Source organism: Gracilinanus agilis, chromosome 3, assembly GCF_016433145.1.
Source record: "Gracilinanus agilis isolate LMUSP501 chromosome 3, AgileGrace, whole genome shotgun sequence".
In the NCBI taxonomy this organism is placed as follows: domain Eukaryota; kingdom Metazoa; phylum Chordata; class Mammalia; order Didelphimorphia; family Didelphidae; genus Gracilinanus; species Gracilinanus agilis.
Window position 1 is genome coordinate 345810703 of NC_058132.1, and position 21118 is coordinate 345831820.

At 39.1% G+C, this 21118-nt stretch overlaps 1 protein-coding gene across 3 annotated transcripts; it reads left to right on the forward strand.

The window, feature by feature from the left end:
• Window positions 1-1594: 1594 nt before the first annotated feature.
• Window positions 1595-20488, forward strand: POPDC2 (popeye domain containing 2). Of its 3 annotated transcripts, none has more exons than XM_044666753.1 (4): window positions 1595-2415; window positions 11589-11697; window positions 13098-13497; window positions 20156-20488. In XM_044666753.1, exons 1-4 carry the CDS (start codon window positions 1925-1927, stop codon window positions 20248-20250), a joined length of 1095 nt encoding a protein of 364 aa, XP_044522688.1. In that variant the 5' UTR covers window positions 1595-1924; the 3' UTR covers window positions 20251-20488. The 3 variants fall into 3 exon arrangements, with proteins under 3 accessions (XP_044522688.1, XP_044522689.1, XP_044522690.1); XM_044666754.1 differs by having other exon boundaries at window positions 13098-13633; window positions 20156-20242; XM_044666755.1 differs by lacking the exon at window positions 20156-20488 and having other exon boundaries at window positions 13098-13634.
• Window positions 20489-21118: the final 630 nt, after the last annotated feature.

Below are 21118 nucleotides of genomic sequence, written 5' to 3' on the forward strand. Positions count from 1 at the left end.
TCAAACTGTATCTATTTGAGAAATGGGGCAGAGCCTTTGTAAACATCAAAAACATCTGTTTGGGTGCTACTTTTTATTTGAAATGTATACATAATGGGAAATGGGAGATGGGGGCTTGGTTTGTGTAGCCTTTATAACTCTGATGTTGACTCTGGAAGCAATGATGATGATGATGATGATGATAACAATACTGACATTTCCTCAGGCGTTTACAAAGCATTGCATATGTGGGGCAAGGCAAGTTTTAGCATCCTATCCACATTTCATAGAAGAGGACTATGACTCATGATGGTTCTTTGGATCCTAGAATTTAGAGTTGGAGTTCATGTAGAGCTCATCCTCTCCTTTTATAGATAAAGAACTGAGTCCTAGAGAAGTTAAATGACTTGCCCAATAACCAGAACAAGGAACTAGGACTTAGAGTTCTAGTGTTCTTTCTAAAGTATGTCAGATGGTCCTGACAAATCAGCCTGGAATGAAAACTTAGCTTCTAGTCATAGTGTTTTACAAAGTGGAAGTAGTAACAATGGAAAGAATTCTCGATTTAGAGCCAGAGTTCAAATCTGGGTTCAAATCCCAATTTACTACTTGAATAACCTTGAATGGCTTATAAATCATACTTGTGTGACTACTTCTCTTGGCCTGGGTTTCCTCAAAAACAAGGATTTTGGAGTAGACAATCTCTAACTTCCCATCTAGCTCAAACTCTATGACTGCAGCAGACATGTGAGAAAAATGAAGGGATCAATCTAGAAGCATCATCTCTAAGATTCGTTCCAGTCCTAAATTCTGTACTCCTATTATCCTCTGGCCACTATAATCACTATTTGTCAGTGATGCTGACAATTCAACAGAGGCAGAATTTAAGTAAGCTTACTAGATTGCACAGAAACAACACAGTTTCCCCCCCACAATAATATCATATTTTTGTAATGCATTAGCAAATATAATATTCTCTTTCATCTATTATATTATCTCAGGAGAGTCATTCAATCATCCTCATGGGGACACTGGATAGAATAGACTAAGTGCCTTTTAAAAGATGGTTTCTCAACCCTCAAAACATAAACTATCAGTTAAAATAAATAGATATAATATATTCTGGAATAACCATTTCCTATCAAAAGAAGATATTCAAACAAACTTGGGGAAGTTTTAATTCAAACTCCTATTAACCTCAGTGCTGAAAGACATGGGATTCTTAATGGAGAGTAAGTATGCTTCACTAGTTTCTAAATAAAGGGACTACTTCTGTTCCTTTCTAACCCTTTTCCCCCTCACTTAGGCTATGGGCTTATCTAATTTTCCTGAGCTATGTTAAGTGCCCTGCCTGCCTGCCTGCCTGTCCGACTGGTCCCTGCTTTTTCTCACCGTCCCTGCTCCTTGCATTCTAATTCCAAACATGGTATCCATGTGGGGTCACTCCTATTTCCGTGGCCAGGAGATAGGCATTCCAAGTGTAACACGTGGACATGCTCTCACTCTCTTTCCCCTTACTCTCCCTCCTGTGAAGCAGTGAACAGCCTGAGCCTGGCTTCCTTCAATAACCTGGAGAAATCACGGGCCATATTTTTTTTCTAATGCAAATTTCTTGGGTTTTTCTTTTCTTCCAATTCGAGCAGTTGGGTGGCGTTGCCCGGGGCTTGTAGCCAGAGATCCACTAGGGCCACAGTGGGAAGGGCTGGCACAAAGTGCCAAGGAGGAAAAAAAAAAGTCCCCTTATCTTTCCAGGCTTTGGAACCTGCTGTTCTTTTAACTCCAAAACTGGGCTGACATTTCCCCCCGAAGAAGGCAGTCTGAGTTGGGCCAGCCAGCTGCCAGGAGGTGAGAAAGTTCTTAGAGGCTGATTCCTTTATTTTCTGGATCTTCCCATGTCGGGGCGGTTTTAAAGCCAAGTACTCAGAGAGCAGAGCCCCTCTGAAAGATGGGTCCCAACACCACGATCTCCGACCAGCTCCTTTGGCAGGTGCCCCTCTGTGAACGCTGGAGGCAGGATTTGGAAGGGGCTCTTTATCATCTAGCCAATTGCTTCCTACTGCTGGGCTTCATGGCGGGAAGTGGTGTCTATGGCTGTTTCTATCTCTTCAGTTTCCTAGCGACTGGCTTCTTGTGCTATGCACTCTGGGGCTGGTTTTTCGCCTGCGGGCTGGACATCTTCGTCTGGAGTTTCTTACTGGCCATGGTCTGCCTGACCCAGCTGGCTCACTTGGTGTATCAACTGCGGAAGGACATCTTCCCGGAAGAGTTCGACCACCTGTACAAGACCCTGTACATGCCCTTACAGGTACCCCGGAAGACGTACAAAGAAATTATTCATTGCTGTGAGGGTCGAGTCTTGGCTTTAGCTACAGAGCAGACGTATGCTGTGGAAGGGGAGACACCTATCAACCGCCTTTCCCTGTTGCTTGAAGGCAGGTAAGTCTCCTTTTTCTTTAAACATTTTTTTTTTAATTTTAGAATATTTTTCCATGGTTACATGATTCATGTTCTCTCCTCCCTCCTCTTTTCCCTGTCTCCCCTCCCCCCCCCCACCGGAGCTGGTAAATCCCTTTTTTCAACTTATTCCTTTTTCCTTGATGGGACTTCAGAACCTTTCCTGTGAAGGGCAAGTATCGGCACCTGGAATCATAGAGCATTGTATTTGGAGGCAGAGGTTTTGGCTTTGCTATTTACCAGCAGTGTGACCATGAAAAATTTAGTGAAATGCAAGAAATATAGTAGGCAAGTGCCTACTATGTTCCCTGTACTCTCCTGCTATGTTCTTGGACTATAAGAACAAGAATGAGTCTCTTATTTTCAAAGAACTTATAATGAAATGATATAATGATAATAGTAGTGTTCTTCGGTTATTTCAGTCACTTCCAACTCTTCATGACCCCATTTGGGGTTTAATTGGCAAAGATACTGGAGTAGTTTGGATTTTCTTTTCCAGTTCAGTTTGCAGATGAAGAAACTGAGACAAACAAGATTAAGTGACTTGCCCAGGGTCATCCCTGTGTCTGAAGTCATATTTGAACTCAGGAGGATGAGTCTTCCTGACTCCAGGCCCCTTTATTATTTCTGTACTCAAGGAAATAATGAAGGGTTAGGGTTGAGGGCACAAATAGAATGCTTATCTTTGGCAAAGCTATCTCTTCCTCAGAGAATGGAATAGTAACAGCAATATTGTGGAACAATCAATCGTGGGAGACTTAGCTTTTATTGACAATGCAATGATCCAGGACAGTTCTTAAGGACTTAGGACAAAGCATGCTATCCACCTCCAGAGAAGGAACTGTTGGAGTCAGAATGCAGATGAAAGCATACGATTTTTCATATTAGTTTATTTGGATTGTTATTTGGGGGTTTGTGTTTGATATGAGTATTCTCTTACAAAAATGAACAATATGGCAATATGTTTTGAATGATAATACATGTATAACCCTGATTGAATTGCTTACCAGTTCTAGGAAAGAAGAGAGAAATGAAGGAGGGAGGCAATTTGGATCATATAACTTCAGAAAATTTATACAGAAATTTTTTATTACATGTAATTGATAAAAAATCTCTACTAAAGATATATATGTATATTTAAAACTATGTCTTCTTTGTTTCTATTTATCAATTCTTTCTCTAGAGGAGAACGTAAGCAATACTTCTGTTGCTGTATGTAATGTTTTCTTGGTTCTATTCATTTCACTCTTTAAAATTTCATGTAGATCTTAACATGTTTTTAAAAAATTAACCTGCTCACTCATTTCTTATAGTGCAGTAGTATTCCATCATAATTATATGCCACATTTTGTTCAGCCATTCCCCAAATTGATGGGCATTCCTTTAATTTCCAGTTCTTTGCCACCACAAAGAGAGCATAGAACATAGAGTTTCTTTTCCTTTTTTCCCCCGATCACCTTCAGAAATAAACAAGAGTGGTATTGTTGAGTCAAAAAGTATACCCAATTGTATAACCCTTTTGGCCATAATTGCAACTGAAATGGTTGGATCTGTCCATAATTTTTTCTCAGCACAAGAAGAGAGGAGGTCATCAGATGAGAAATAAGAGTGTGGAAGTTGGGGTGAGCTTCCAAGGAGAAAGGGGAAGTTTTATAGAAGCTGTTGTGGGGAGGAAAATACGTCAATCAGGGAACAAAGAAAGTTTTGCCAAGCAGAAGTAAGAGTAGAGTTGCAATACATTTGTAGTGTTCCCAGTCAATGCAGTGAAATGACTTCTTCTGCTGTTTAGCATCCTAGAGGCAGAAGCAGTAAAGGCAGAGGTGGGGTGTTCTCTAGATGAAGATTGGCTGGATATGAATAGAATTAGGATAAAGGGGCAAGGTGTTCAGGTGTGATAGACCATGTACATTTTTGATAAGAAAACAAATAATAATGGTAACATCAATTGTAATAAAATAAGAACAATAACAATGCATTTGAAAGTCAGTAGGACATAGTGAATAGAGAACTGGCTTTGGATTCTGGAAAAAAAACTGAGTTTAAGTTTCACTTTTGACATATATTATCTGGGTGATCATAGACAAGTCATTTAATTTCTTAGTGCTTCAAGTGACTCCCTAAAACTTTAAATTGTCCAACAGTTTCAGATCTGCATTGGAGGAGGGATTTCTAGAGGAGAAAGACAAAGGTAGAGGAGTGTGGGGAAGCATTATAGCCCAGCCCTCTTCCTCCTTCCCTCTCCCCCTAACAATTACTCCATAAAAGTCTAGGATGAGCACTGGCCAAGTAGTGGTCTGAAAGTCCAAGGAGAAAATACAGTAGAGAGTGTTTATTCCCCAAGAGCTCCCTAAACCAACAAAATAACTACTATTACTACTACTACTGGAACCAAACCAGCAGATAGTACTCCAGGGTTTCCAAGATCTTTTACATATGTTATCCAATTTGTTTGCTGAAATCAAAGCTCTGGATTTTCCCTTCCTTCTCTTCCACAAAATTTCCCACTTCTCCAATCTCTTTACTTATAAAGTGCTTTGCCTTTGTTGTGGGTTTGGATTTTCCCCCCCCTGACTACTCTGATTTTGTGGGAATCTTAGCCTTGCAGCATCCTTATCTTCCTTTTTTTCCCCTTTAGCTTAAAGCTTTCCCTCATCTCCCAGTCAATAATGCTTTTTCTCTCCTCTATCCTTCTGTATTTACATGTTGCATCTTTCCAGGGGACTACAAATATCTAGAGGCCAGAGACTATCACATTTTTTCATCTTTGTATCATCAGTACCTAACTTAAAGCCTTACACATATTAGGTGCTTAAACAATGTTTGTTGACTTGAAATACTATTTATTCGATGTGTGACTCTGGGAAAGTGATTTCAGCCTCTCTTTCCTCATCTTCAAAATGAAGGAAGGGGTTAGATGGTCTCTGAGGTCCTTCCCAGCTGTAAATCCATAAACCTATGAACCACTTGATATTCAAGAGAAGAAGGAAAAGATTCATGATATTCATCATTGTCCCACCAAGAGTTTCACAAAAATACGTAGCTCATTAAATGGTAGGCTTTTAAACAAACTGGTTAGAAACGGTTTTTTTGTCATTTTTGTCAAGATCAATCACAACTAAAATCGCACCATCAATTTAGAGGTAGAAAACTGTGTAGTCTTTTATCAAACTGCATGATTAAGCCATTTCACAGCTAGATGAGACTATCCATCATCACTTAACATTTAGTGATCATACATTAATATGTATGATTTGCTACATATCTATCTGATATGTCTGATATCAGCACTAACATGGGATAAAGGAACTAATAAAATTGTTTGGTTGGACCTGATACAATTGACCTAGACAAGCATAGGGTAGAGATGGGCAGAATTGGACCAGACTTTTATTTTCAGTGGTGTAGGAAAAAGATGTCAAATGCACGGCCCACAGACCCTACAGGACTCGCAGAACTCCCAGGTACTGTCCAAATCAAATTAAAATGTAAATTGGGAAATATTTAACAAAATAAATAAAAATACACTAATACATGATAATATTACATGTTAAAACTAAGTTAATCTGTGGCCCACAGTGATTGCATGATTTAGTGGTCTCCATTTATATGTAAATTTAATACAACTGGCATAGAAAGTTCCCTTGTGACAACGCAGATCAGCAATTATTCTGTAATTTATGATCAGAGTGAATTGCCTGACAGAATGAGAGATTAATTTCAGGGTCTCACAGCCAGCATGGATAGAGGTAGGATTTGAACCCACATCTTGCTGACTCTAAGGCTGGGTCCTGATTTACTATACTATGGTGCCTAGAGCACTGTACAACCTTTTTAAAAAAACAAAATCTCATACTTTCTGTTTTAGGAGAAATTCTAATAAAAAAGGGCAAAAGCTAGGCAAATGAGGTTAAGTGAATTGTCTAGGGTCATGCAGGTAGGAAGTGCTTGAGGCCAGTTTTGAACCCAAGTCCTCTTGATTCCAAGCTGGTGCTCTATCCACTGTACCACATAGCTATCCCGAGTGACCAACTTATAAATTACTTTCTTCATAATCACCTGATAAAGCAGCTAATTAAAAAATAATAATCCCTATTGTACAGTTGAGGTATCTAGATTTAGTGAGATTAAGTGACTTCCAGGGACAGCTAGGTGTCACAGTGGATAGAGTGCCAGGTCTGAAAGCAAAAAGATTTCTCTTCCTGAGTTCAAATCTGGTTTGTTAGCTGTGTTACTCTGAGTGAGTCAGTTAATCCTGTTTGCCTCAGTTTTCCCATCTATAAAAAGAACTGGAGAAGGAAATGGCAACCCAGTCCAGTCTCTTCGCCAAGAAAACCCCAAATGGGTTCATAGAGAGTTGGACACAATTGAAAAATGACTAAACAAGTGGCTTCCAGGGGTCACATAGCTAGGAAGTAGTTAATCCAAGTTTCTTTGAACTAAGTGGGGGTTCTTTTTCTACCATCCTAACAGTCCCTTGAACTCATCAAATAACTTTCTAGGTAGAAAGAACACTTCTCATTTTCCTTTTGAGAATATAAGTACGAATTTGTATTTTTATGTGATGTTTTAGGATATGCTGTGTATGTAGAAAGAAAGTGTACAGGGGGGCAACTGGGTAGTTCAGTGAATTGAGAGTCAGGCCTAGAAACGGGAGGTCCTAGGTTCAAATCCGGCCTCAGACACTCCCCAGCTGTATGACCCTGGGCAAGTCACTTGATCCCCATTGCCCACCCTTACCACTCTTCCACCTAAGAGCCAATACCCAGAAGTTAAAAAAAAAAGAAAGAAGGTGTACATAAGGAAGTACTGTTGTAAGTAAACCAACAAAAATCCAGATTCATTACCTGTGACTACAAACAACATCCTATTCTGTACATGCAAATATAAAATCTGAATGAAGCAAGTAATTTTCATACCCCATTAAAGGAGTTAAAAATGACATTCCAGAAATTTTTGTATTTGTAAATCAGTTGTTTGGAACCTTTCCCCAATGCAAAAAAAAAAAAAAATCTTAACAATTATAGTTAGGTTCTCAGACCAACATGCAAAAGTCCATAATATAGAAAGACAAACAGACAAACAAAAACATAATGGTTCAGTGGGAAGAGTGTTGAACTTATAGACCCAGGATCTGAGTTTTAATCCTCTCTAGGTCTCAGTTTCCATATCTGTAAAATGAGAGACTTTCTCCTTTGGATCTTTTATTCTAAATATTTTGTGTTCTTCCCTCTTTATCTAAATTCCTAAGCGAGAAAACAAAAAATCCTCCTTCTTTTGCTCTCAGCCATAGTTACAGGGGAAAGAATCCCATCACTCATGCTTATTTGGTAAAACTACTTCAAACTTAGAAGTCATTCCTTTTTTTACAAAAATTTTCTATTTTGGGTTCCCCCCACACACACACACACATGAGTCTTATTGGGTAGTGGTGAAGTGTTTTTTTTTCCCCTTAGCATATTAGATACTATTAACATTTTTTTAACTTGAATATTTGATTTGAAAAATGAATCATAGAGGAAGCCAAGTAAATTTCCCTTTTTTGAGGCCACAAGGTCATTTCCATGAGTGAAAAATTTATTTGGTCTTAGCAATTCATGAAATCAATGGGCTACTAAGGCATAGAGAGATGTGAGTCACTGGAGTGAAGGAAGTACCTACCCTGAAGAAATTACAGAGTTCTGAACTAATGAAGTATTCAATAGGGTATTGTGGCTTTGCATGACAAAAATAAGAGAACAACCGGACCCATCATTCCTTTGGGAATAAAAGTATAATTTTGTATTTTTATGTGATGTCTTATGTTATATTGTATATGTATATATCTATATTTTATGAGATGATTGTATTAATGTGCAGAGCTAATACTAAGGAGGGGAAACTGAGAATTCACACCACAGCACCAAAATTTGGGGGGGTGCTGATAGTACTTGAAACAACTGAGCTTTTACCCAATTATTAAGAATAATCAGTTTAAGTAGAAGCCATCAGGTAGTTGGCATCCCTAAATCCTTGGCTGCACTCCAGATAAATGGCCCTGCATCTTTCCTTCATGCTTACTTTGGACATGCTTGTGCTGGGAGCAAAAGTGTCCAGTTATAGCTCTGTTCACATTCAATAACACAAGCTAGGTGGCACAGAGAATAGAACACTGGGACTAGAGTCAGGAAGACCTGAGTTCAAATGTGACCTCAGACACTAGCAGAGCAACCCTGGACAAGTCACTTAACCCTGTTTGCCTCAGTTTGCTCATCTGTAAAATGATCCAGAGAAGGAAATGGCAAACCACTCCACTATCTTTGCCAAGAAAACTCCAATGGGGTCATGAAATGTTGGACATGACTGGAAAATGACTGAACTGAACTCACATGAAATATAAGGTGTCATTAATAAAGTGTATCAAGTTTTGAGGTATTTGGGGATCTATTCCCACTTCTAAAGTAGATGGAGAAGGAGCCAATACAGAATTATTAGCAAAACCAAGGAAATGGGAAAGGGATAGAATAGAGTGAAACTTACCCTGCTGGACTGCAGATCTAAAACTCAAAATCTGACCCAAAGTTCATTTTTCTCTCTCCTTTCCCTCCTGCCCTCTTTGCTTCCTGATATTTCCCTGTCTCTATCCTCCTCTCCCTGGCTTTCTAATCATATCATCTTTACATGTACCTGTTCAAACCTGCTAAAGCCCATTTTCACCTCTCCCTTCTTCCCTAGTTCCTTCATATTCTTCTAATCCCAGGATTATTCACCCTGCAAAAATTAATTTTCTTGATTAACAGACTCTCTTTGTTTGAAAAAAAAAAGCCCAAACATTTATTTGAAGGCTTCATGCTATTGCTAGTTATCTCCAGGAATAATCAAATGGATTCTTTTTTTTTTTAAACCAGTTACATGTAATAACAAATTTCCACCCAAGTTTTCTTAAGTTATATGATTGAAATTATCTCCCTCCCTTTCCTTCCCCCTGCCAGTGCTAGTAGATGATTCAATCTGGGTTATACATGTATTATCACGCAAAACATATTTCCATATTATTCATTTTTGTGAGTAATCTTGTAAAACTAAAACTGTAAAACATATACCCAAATAAGTGAAAAAGTGTATGCTTTCATTTGCATTCTGACTCCAACAGTTCTTTCTCTGGAGATAAATAGCATTCATTTTCATAAATCTCTCAGAATTGTCCTGGATCACTGCATTGCTGAAAGTAGCTCAGTTTCTCACATTTGACCATTCCATAATATTGCTGTTCCTATGTACAGTGTTCTCCTGGTTCTGCTTATTTCGCTCTGTTACAGTCCATGTAGGTCTTTCCAGCTTTTTTTCTGAAATCATCCTATTCATCATTCCTTAAAGCATTGTAGTCAAATGGATTCTTTTACCTAATTAATATCACTGGGTGATATATTTGGAGCTAAAAATGGCCTTATAGGTTATTTCATCTAACACCTTAAATCAATCAATCAACACACCTTTAGTAAGTACTTACTATGTGCCAGGCACCATCCTTCCAATCATGCAAATGCACAATCTCAGCACGGTCTTCAGTTTCCTTCTTCCCTCCACCAGGTGACGATTCCCTCAAAACTACCTCTGCAACACCTCTTGCCTCCATCCTATTTTCTCTACTCACAGGGCCTGTATTCTAGCTCAGGTACTCATCACCTCTCCCCTGAATTATGATTTGTTGTTCAGTTTTTCCAGTCATGTCCAACTCTTTGTGACCCCATTTGGGGTTTTCTTGGCAAAGATATTGTAGTGGTTTGCCTTTTCCTTCTCCCATCTTACAGGAAACTGAGGCAAACAGGATGAAGTGACTTGCCCAGGGTCACTCAGCTAGTAAATGTCTGAGGCCAGATTTGAACTCAGGAAGAGGAGTCTTCCTAACTCTAAGCCTTGTACTCCATCCACTGTACCATGTAGCTAAATTATAAATCATCATAATTATGTTATAAATTGAGAAACCTTAAGAGCTTTCTATTTTCCTTCTCCAATCCATCCTCCACACAGCTGCCAAAGTGATATTCCTAAATCACAGAGGTGAGACCATGATGTCACGATCTTGCTCAGTAAGTTCCATTGGTTGCCTCTTGCCTCTGGGATCAAATACCAACTCTTCCATTTGGCATTTAAAGCCTTTCACAGCCTGGCTCCAACCTCTCAGTCTAGTCTCTAGATGTTACTGCTCTTCCTATACTCTTTAGTCCAGCCAAGCTGGCCTTCTTGCCAGGTTACACATTTCCCATTTGCCTGAAATGCACTTACTCTTTCCTTCTCCTATTAGAATGTTTAGTCTCCATCAAAGCTCAATCCAAATATCACCTCCTACACGGTAGCCACCCAGCTCCTGGTGCCTCCCTATAAAAAATTCATAATTCTTTCCATTTTTCATTCTTTTAGCAGTTCAATTCATTTAATTCAACAACATTAAAATACTTCATTTTTTTCAACAAATGAATTACAGTTACATAGCCTGAGCTCAGGGTTCTACTCCGTCCTAGTCACATAAACATTTACAGAAAGTGACACAATTAGTAGGTTCATTTTTAAGCCTGGATTGCAAAATCTAAGCAGATGGTCATCAGTAGGAGGGGGGGGGGGGTAGATCTAAATTTGTCATTTGTGTTGACTTGGAATATTGGTAGTTACCAAAAACAAAGCAAAACTCTATCCCCAGAGCCACGTAGCTGCCCTGAAAACATATACTATTTTTAAAAAACTCCTACTTTCCATCTTAGAATCAATACTATGCATTGCTTCCAAGGCAGAAGAGGGATAAGGACGAGGCGATGGAGGATAAGTGACTTGCCCAGGGTTGCCCAGCTAGGAAGTGTCTGGGGGCCAGATTTGACCTCAGGTCCTCCTGTCTCTAGGTGGGGTGGTTTAACCACTGAGCAACCCAGCCATCCCCTTCTCTTTCTTAAATTCATGTTTAAGGTGAGGACAACAATACTTGCTGTGCTTCCTCAGAGACTCAACTGAGATAACTATGCAGAGTACTTTGCAAACTTTAAGGCATTAAAAAAAAGTCACTTATCTGTTTTCCCTTTCCTGTGCAGTTTTTATGATGAAGCTGAGATTTAAGTGATGTGCCCCACATTGCACAAGTGGGACTAGAATCTGGATTTCTTAATCCCTGTGTTCTCTCCATTCTTCAGGATTCGTGTAAGCCAGGATGGGCAGTTTCTGCATTATATCTTCCCCTACCAGTTCATGGACTCCCCAGAGTGGGAATCACTGCAACCATCGGAGGAAGGGATATTCCAGGTAATTAGGAGGCCCACTGGGATGGTTGCTACAGAATAATTTAAAATAATTTCTAAATTGGTTGATTGGTTGTTTGAATGAATAAAAAAAAGCATTTGTTAAGTATTTACTAAAGTGGCAGTATGGGGTAGTGGATAGGGCATGGAACTTGGAGGCAGGAAGACATGGGTTCCAATCCTGCCTTAGACACTTGATATCTGTATGACACCCTATGTGAGGCTGAGATAGAAACATACACAGATTATGGCAGGCAGCTAGGTGGATGGAACAGACCTAATTTAACCTCTCTCAGCCTCAGTTTCTCCATCTCATAAAATGGGGATAATAACAGCACCTACCTCCAAGGGTTGTTGCAAGGATCAAATGGGATAGTATTTGTAAAACGCTTTGTGAACCATAGATGCTGCTTACTCTAGGAAGCCTTTCTTGGCTCCTTCTTTCTACTCCAGCTACTAGCCCTCTTTCACCATTACCTTGTAGTTATTTCATTTTTACTTTTTTTTTTTTTTAAACCTTTACCTTCCATCTTAGAATTAATACTGGGTATTGGTTCCAAGGCAGAAGAATGACTTGTCCTGGGTCACACAGCTGGGAAGTGTCTGAGTTGAGATTTGAACCTAGGACTTTCTATCCACTGAATCACCTCTCTGCCCCCTTGCATTCATTCACCCACTCATTTATTTGTTTGTTTGTTTTTGTTTACCTTTGCATTTATTTTGAATAGAACTAGGTTGCTGAACTTTTTCCCAGTTTGAGTGCCCAGAGGGCAAATTCATGCTGTCTGGGAGCCCCCCAGATTACCGGAGAGAATAGAGGGAGAAAGTGCTTGCTTTGAGCAGACAGGACAAAGGGGTGGGACATGCAAAAAATATCCTGGGGTGCTGGGAAAAGGGGGAACAGAGCAGCACACCCCCTTCCAGTGCCTGCCTTGGCTTTGCCTGTGTAGAATATAGCCATAGCCAAGATCCTGGAGAGGTCTGCCATTTTCTTCTCCAGCGGACTAAAGCCCACAGAAGTTGGGTGCCCAGCGTCACAGAGCAGCTATATGTTCTCTACAAAATAGAATGTAAGTTCCTTGAGGGCAAACAGGTGTGAGGTAATGAGAGAGCCTGCACAGGGAGTAATGGCAGGATCAGAGGAAAGCTTGTTCTTCCCTCCCGTTATATCTTACACTCCTTGAGGGCAGGGACTGTCTTTTGCCTCTTTTTGTATCTCCAATGCTTTGCACGGCTCCTGGCATACTGTAGGCACTTAGTAAATGTTTATTGGTTGATGGGAGACCATAGGTAAGTTAATTCAGCACGCATGATCTTCACCCAAAATAATTTTCTCTTCCCCTGTCCATGGCACCGGGAAATCCTAGCCTAATGTCCTCTCCTTGCGCCATGTGCCACCCGCAGGTCACCCTGACCGCCGAGACAGACTGTACTTACATTTCCTGGCCCCGGAAGACCCTCTACAACCTCTTGGCCAAAGAGCGCTACATCTCTCGGCTTTTTTCGGCCCTGCTTGGCTACGACATCTCTGAGAAGCTGTACGCCCTCAACGACAAGCTCTTTGCCAAGTTCGGCCTCCGCTTCGACATCCGCCTCCCCAGCCTGTATCACGTCCTGGGTCCTGCCTCCTCTTCCTCAGAGCCCGAAGCTGAGAAGGAGGCCGAGGAGAGCAAGGAACCGGCCCTTCCGCCTCACCCGGTGTCCACCTCTACCATCCAGAAAGCTCCCCCGGCCCCCGCTCCCTCGGGCGCCGCGCCACCTGCTGCCCCGGCCAGGGCGTCTCGTCTCGGCAGCGATGGCCTGGGTGAGGACTCTACCAGTCTTGTGTTGGAAGATTTTGCAGAGTTGCCAGGATCATTTATGGATTATGGGAGTGAAGGGGAGTATATGAGATGAGGGAAGTTCTAAGATGGGTACAGCCATCTGGTTTGAGACCCCGTGTAAGTACCTGCCGTGCCCCGGCTTTGCCGCGGCTGCTGCGCGGCTGTGCCAAGAGCTTAGCGTTCATTTGGCTGGCAAGGACCAGATGCCGAGCATCTGAGAGGCGTTTCGCCTAAAGGATGTCGCGTCCTAACGGGCTCCCCCTGAAGAGACTAACCCAGCTTTGCGTGCAGCTCCGGTTCTCTCCTAATGTTTCCTGGGGGGGAGGGGGGAATCAGTAGTTTTGTCTGCTGTCCAGAACCAGATGGATTGATGTATACGTGTGTAGTTATCCAGACACACGGATATACACCGGAGAGTCGGGTATTCCGGATTGGGTAGTTTACAGGTGTCTATATGAAAAATATGTATGTAATTTATAGTATAGTAAATCTATACATCTCTGTCTCCATAGACGTCCTTATAATATACTTGCCTTATTCCATGTGTGTAACGGGTATATGCATATAAATTATGTGAATGATATAAGTATATATTTAAATCTATGCAACTCACATGTGTTCTATATGTGTATAACTTACGTGCACATAATTTATGTGTGTAGTGTGTATAAGTATGTGTATATATGTATGTACTTTATAGTATAGTAAATCTATACATTTATATCTACTTGCCCTCACTCCACATACGTGTACTCTGTGTATAGGCATATACATTATAATGCGATAGTATTATATGTATATATTTAAATATACCCACACTACACTTGTGTGCTCTATACGTGCATGGTTTACATGCATGTAATTTATGTGTATATAAACACACATGGTTTATAATATAGTAAATCTACACATCTATATGCATACTTATACATGTGCCTTATTATATATGTATATAACATGTATATGCATGTAAATTATAATGTAATGGTGCTATATTATATATTTGAAAATATCCACACTATATGTGTGCTCTATATGTGTATAATTTACATGTATATAATTTATGCATGTAATATATGTAGGTGTATAATGTATGTATAAATATGTATATATAATGTAATTTATCATATAGTACATCTATACATATGCATACTTATATACTTGCCTTATTCCATATGTGTGATGTGTGTGCATGTAAATTATAATGTGATAGTGTAAGTATATTTTTGAATATATGCACAACACAGGTTTTCTATATGTATATGATCTACATGTGTGATGTGCACATGTATTTCAACATATGTGTATATAGACATGTGAGTGTGTAGGTGTGTAGTTTATAATGTGATATAATGTTACAAATCTACTTATATATTCACCCATAGTTGTGCATCATACATGCGCATAACTTGCACATATAACATGTCTCTGTGTATGCACGTGTGTGAACATATGTGTTGTATATGTGCGCACGTGCATGTGTGTATGTAGACTGTGTGTGTAATTTATAGTGGGATTTAGTAGACAGAGATCAGATCTTGGAGCTGGGAAGATGGGGGTTACGTCCTCTCTCTGCGGGGGGGACCCTAATCAAATCACTTAATCTCTGAGTTTTCTAGGTCACTTTTAACACCCCCTGTTGCAAAGGGTGCTCCTGTCCTGTACTGGTGGAGAGTTTCCTCCATTTCCTGTCCCCGTGTTTATGGATTATGGGCTGGTTAGCCACTTGAGTGGGCTGGCTGATTGCTATCTTTGGTTTGCAAAGTTGTTTTTAATGTTAAATACTACTAGTAGGGCTGAGGTGAATTTCCTCTCTGGCATGAGTTGAACAGAAAAAGGTGACATTAATTTTGAGCAGGCTGTCTTATTGGTTCAGCACTAGAGATATGCTAAAAGTCCCTTGGGTGTGAGGAGGGATGGAGGTGGATGGTCTCTATACTTGGAAAATACCCATCCCACAGAGGATACAAAATGCTGAACTAGTTTACTGTCAAAGAGAGAATGGAGGATCTGTTGGCCACTGACCTCAGGAAGGAAGCAGGACACCATCATGACCAGATCCTGCTGTTAGTTAATTAAAGTGTACCAAAAGATGGCATTCCCCTGAAAACTCCGCCTATCAAGGTGGCCTCGTTGCACTTCCTCAAAAGGATCTCATAAAGCCTGGGGCTGCTCATGGGATTTCCTCTCCCAGTAGGGGACAGTGCCCAAAAAGCTCCTGCTGAATGAATTCCAGACTTATTGGCTTATTTTCTCACAGTGATCTCTCAGAAGGCTATACTTCCCCAAGGGACTCTACCTAGTCACAGCCAGACTTTGCATGGGTCTTCCTAAGGAAAATCCCATTGCACATCTCCCAGAAAATACTTTTGAGTGAACAGTGCAGAATCTGCATTACTAACATTTTCCATCATTTTCTTAAGTCTAGACAATCAACAAAACAATAAATCAAGTTATGATTTGTAGCATTTGACAATTTCTAAGGTGTAAATACACTGAAAATTTAATAATCAGTTCTTTTGAGCTGTCATATCCTGAACAGCACATTGGTATCTATTACCTTGTCTAAACATATCTTCTATCTAGATCTCAAGATCCTACAGGATCTAGATCCATCCTGCCCATTGAACCTTATTGCCCATTAATTCCCACTACACATCCTCTGTCCTAGTCAGGCTAGCTCAAGGTCACTTTCATTTCTGGACTTTTACTCTCTAAATTTTCTTCATTAGGAATACTTTCCTTTCCAGTTATAAAAATGCTATCCATAAACTTCTCTGCTCAAAAAGGGGATCAGTGAGTGATGTTTCTCTAGATTTAAGGCTTCAAAGTAAGATAGGATGATACTGTGCTACAGAGATTAATGAATGATTGCACATTTTAGGAAATAAATTACCTAAATAATAATAATCATACCTGTTAATTATTGTAGAATGAGCTGGAGAATTGTGGAGAGGTTGAGTAAGAAAGAGGGAAAGAACGTTGGGTTTGGAGCCTTTTGGAGTCTCAACTTTTCTACTTATTAGCTGTATGACCTCTACAAATTACCTCACCTCTCTGGTTCATTGGCAAAATGAAGGCTTTGGATTAGATGGTTTTCAAAGTTCCTTAAAGTTTGAAAACTATGAATTTAGTTTTGCAGATATAAAATGCATATCTCAAAAGCAGTATGTATCATTAGAGAGATATATGTAAGAGGTTTGGTTCAGTAGCAAATCCTGAAGCCTGTTGCCACTTTGCTGAGTACCTTAGATCCACCCAGATGCTTTCTCTCCCAAACTTCCATTCTGTTCACGCTCAGCTTTTCTTATTGTTCTTTTCTATCTCCCTTCTACAGTAACCATGTTGGTCTAGTGTACATTCTATAAGAATGACAATATGGATAGACTGTTGAATTTGGAGTCAGTAGAACTAGGCACAAGACCTGGCTCTTCCAACTGTATGAATTTAAATGAGTTATTTCCTCCTCCTCCTTCTCCTCCTCTTCTTCTTTTCCTTCTTCCATCAACCTCTTTTGGCCTGTTTCTTCTTCTTGAGTATAAGGGCACCAGCTTGGGTAGACCCTCAAGACTTTTTCAGACCTAAAATTCATTCAGCAATAATCATTAAAGAAGCTTCTGGGTAATGGGTAGAATGCTGGAATTGGAGACACTCACTGTGTCATCCTGGGCAAGTCATTTAAACTCTCAGTTTCCTCATCTATAAAATGGGCATAATAATAGAACTCATCTCACAGGGATGTTATGAGGATCAAATGATATAATATGTACAGTGTTTTGTAAACCATAAAGTACTAAACATATGCTATTCATTATTCAGTCTTACTATTAAATATCAGAAATAAATTTATTAAAAAAATTCTAAATTATAATTTTTATACATGATAGACAAAATATTATATAAATATTATCAGCATAGCCACTAAATTATTTAATAATTAACTAATTTATTGATAAATTACAAATATTTAATAAATAGCATATTAAGTAAAATTACTAAAACCTTAACTACTAAATACATGTTATTAATATAACTATTATAATTGTTCCAATTTTATAAAAGAATAATTAGGTGACATCCTTGTTTCTCACAATGATTCATTCAGTGGCTGTGCTTGGGCTACTATGGGGTTTTTCTCTAATATGACATGCTGTTCTTCATGTCACTAAATAAGATCTAGTGACCTTGGAATGTCACTCTCCCCTGATGACTGGAATTCCCAATCATCCTGCACCTGTTCGTATCACTTTACAGTTGATTCAAACTTAGGAGTCCTTAGGACTCCGTGACATCTACTAAAGTTTTTGAAACAAAGCATCAAAGTCCCTGATCCTACCCTGTCACTAATATTATCTTTATCCAGAGTTTTCTATAGTCATCCTTTTCTACAACTTAAAAGGAGAAAGCAGTAACCAAAATCTAGCACACATCACTCTAGGAACATACACTGCTATGAGATATGCATTTTGTATCTACAAAGCAAAATTAGATACTTCAGAGTTCATGTTGTCCTATTCCTTCATGTTACAGATAGAGAAACTGAGACCAGATAGGAAGTTGCTAATAGTATTTCCAGCAACTTTATTTGTGTTTGAACTTTTTGTGTTAGCACATGAATATGGGAAGACCAGTTTAAATCAGCACCCATGAGGAGATCAAAAGAGCCCAAGACCTCAATAAGACTTGCCAAATTAAATCATCATATACTTTAATACTCTGTGACTATAATACAAAGTTGTATATAGAAGATGGCTAGTAAAATACATATATATATAATGTATATGTGTGTATACATGTGTAAACATGTATATATACACAAATATGGTTTAAAAGTAGGAAACAAGATCAAAGACTTATAAGACTTTTGTCAATAAAAGAAACAAGATATTTTTGAAAATATCACAAATAATAAAATTGATTCTATTTTAACAGAGGAGAAATGACTGGTTGCTGATGAAGAAATAATTCCCAAATAATCTGTCTATATATAATCAGACCACTAACTTATTAGAGCAATGATTTAAAAATACCAAATCAAAAAATAAATAAAATTAAGAAATTATGATGTCTAGTCAAGGTAACTAAAATCTGGAAATGGAAAATGGATAAAGGAACAGATATTTACATAGATTATTACTATTTCTTAAAAAAATTATAACATAAAGTTGTCCCCAAAATGTGGATACCAGAAGAGCCTGGAAACTGCCTTAGTCAGAAAAAAAATTATCTCTCTAACAAGCAGAGAAATATAGTAGACAGGGGCAACACTGGTTTAGAGTATAAACTTATTTGTGAAATCTTACATAAGAGGATGATGGAAGGATATGAGCAATATCATCTTATAAATCTCAGGAAAACAAGAAAGAAAAAAATGTGTTTACAGAAAGTTTGGCATGAGACCCAATGAAGCCAGATAATCTTAAGAGCATTTGAAGATGAAAGTGGATGGTCAATAAATAGACAAAAAATGGAGGAGAAAATATCTGTGATGACCTCCGTGACAAACTCTTCTCCATCAATGACAGTAAGACCAACATATTTATATTCTAATTTCATAGACCCTGATGTGTTGCTAAAAAAAAAAAAAGAAAGTAAAAAATGAGACTCTAGAAAACAGAGATGGGAATAGTACCTTGATCAATAGAAAAAGCTGGACTAATATAATTTTGAGGACATTTGAGAGATCAAGTCTTTACATATCAAAAAGAGGGGAAAATGTCAAATATTCAGAAAAAAATACAGGCCTAATTTTTTTAAAACAGTGACTGAGAAAATATTCACAACTACCCACTCAGATACCATGATGAGTCACTGCATTCAATAGAGTTCTGAAGCCTTTCAATATTATTTTCCTTTACATCACTGCAGTCATCATATTAATCAGACTCCTGGTCCTATTTAGTGTCACTACTTTTCCAAGGTGACATAGCTGGTTCATGATGGATCCTAAACTCTAGATAACTCAGCACTTTCAATTTCCAGCCTATGTCCCAGCCCAGATCATGATGTTTTCTATATGGGGGGAATGGGGTAGAATATATAGAATTTGGTGGCTAATTAGAGATATGAGGTTAAAAGAATTCAAAATAACTTTGAAGGTTTTTAGCCTGGTCAAATCAGGAGAATGGTGGCACCATTTATTCAAATAGGAAAGTCAGAAAGAAAAGATTTTAGGGGAAAGATGAAGTTTAATTTGGGATACCATGAAATGCTATTGGAAAATCTAGCTGCCCAGGCCCCATCTTTCTGTGAAGGGGAAGAGTTTAGTCTGCTTACAAATGAAAAGTGAGAGGCTCAAGAAGGCTACAAAATGGATAATTAGCCTCCAAATAACCCAGAGTTTACTGTACAGTCCAAATATCTGTTTCTTAATAGGAAAAAAAAAAGTCTGAATACCACCAACTAGGTTTTGAAACCGCTTCTTTTAATTATAGTTCTATGAGCTATTTTGCTAGCTAAAGACATTATATCTGCAATGCTTTTCTTTCCAATTTACTTTAAGACTGCTACAACTTGGGCAACTGAGGTAGAAAATAGAACGGTAGACAGAGTATATACAAAATCTAGCAAATTCTCCAGTTGGAGCTCATTTAATTATTGGTGATTATAGTTCTGAATTTTTTTTCTCTCTCTCTCTAGCTTCTGGAAGTCCTCTTAGGAGTCAACCTCATGTTAAAGCCAAATGCTCAAAGGGACAGGCCCCTTTGGCTCCAACGCATACCCCTGAACTTTAGGGATCAACAGTTCTTGTGACAACCAGCCCCACTGTCTACACAAGCTTGTTTTCACAAGGAGGACACCCACGAACTTGACCTCCTGATTTTTCATGCACCGGGTTACTCACTGCACTTTGCCTTTGGGACACACAAGACTCCCATGCCTTTGTGACTTCACAGTGATCTTGATGTGCGCCATTTTGTATTCTCCCCACTCCTTCCCTCTGGGTCATTGAATTAAAATGCCTAGAAAGTACCATGTGATTAAGCTGTCTACAAAGTCTTTTTTGATTCATGTTTCTTTTTCATGTAGTGACAGCAAACCATGATAGTGACTACAATCCTGGTTTGCTGTCTAAAGTTGTACAAATCACTTGACCTTTTCAGGCCAACCAATAAAATAGGAAGATTGGACCAATTTGTTCTCAAGGCCTCTGTAAGTTCTAACCTGTGGTTTTTTGCTTTAAAGAGGGGAAAAAAAAAAGAAGAAAGAAGCACCTATGAGCGCCTCTTAAGTGGAGGCAGCTAGGTGGTTCTGTGGATAAAGCCCTGGGCCTGGATCTGAAAGACCTGGGTTCAAATGTGGCCTTAGACACTTACTAGTGGTGTGATCCTGGGTAAGTCACTTAGCTTCTGTTTGCCTTAATCCACTGGAGAAGGAAACAGCAAACCACTCCAGTATCTTTGCCAAGAAAACCCTATATGGGGTCACAAAGAGTCACACACAACTGAATATTAACAACTCTATGTTGTACCCAGCCCTGTGCAAATTGCTTTACAAATATTATTTAATTTTATCTTCACAACAATTGAGGGGGGAGGGTTATTACTTTCTGCATTTTACAGTTGAGGAAACTGAGGCAGACAGAGGTTAAGTGACTTGGCC

Excerpts from the sequence above, each read along its gene's own strand:
- POPDC2 (XM_044666753.1), top strand. The coding sequence starts at position 1,925 with ATGGGTCCCAACACCACGATCTCCGACCAGCTCCTTTGGCAGGTGCCC. Across the intron at positions 2,416-11,588 it reads TCCCTGTTGCTTGAAGGCAG|GATTCGTGTAAGCCAGGATG; the intron begins GTAAGTCTCCTT and ends TCCATTCTTCAG. Across the intron at positions 13,498-20,155 it reads TCTCGGCAGCGATGGCCTGG|CTTCTGGAAGTCCTCTTAGG; the intron begins GTGAGGACTCTA and ends CTCTCTCTCTAG.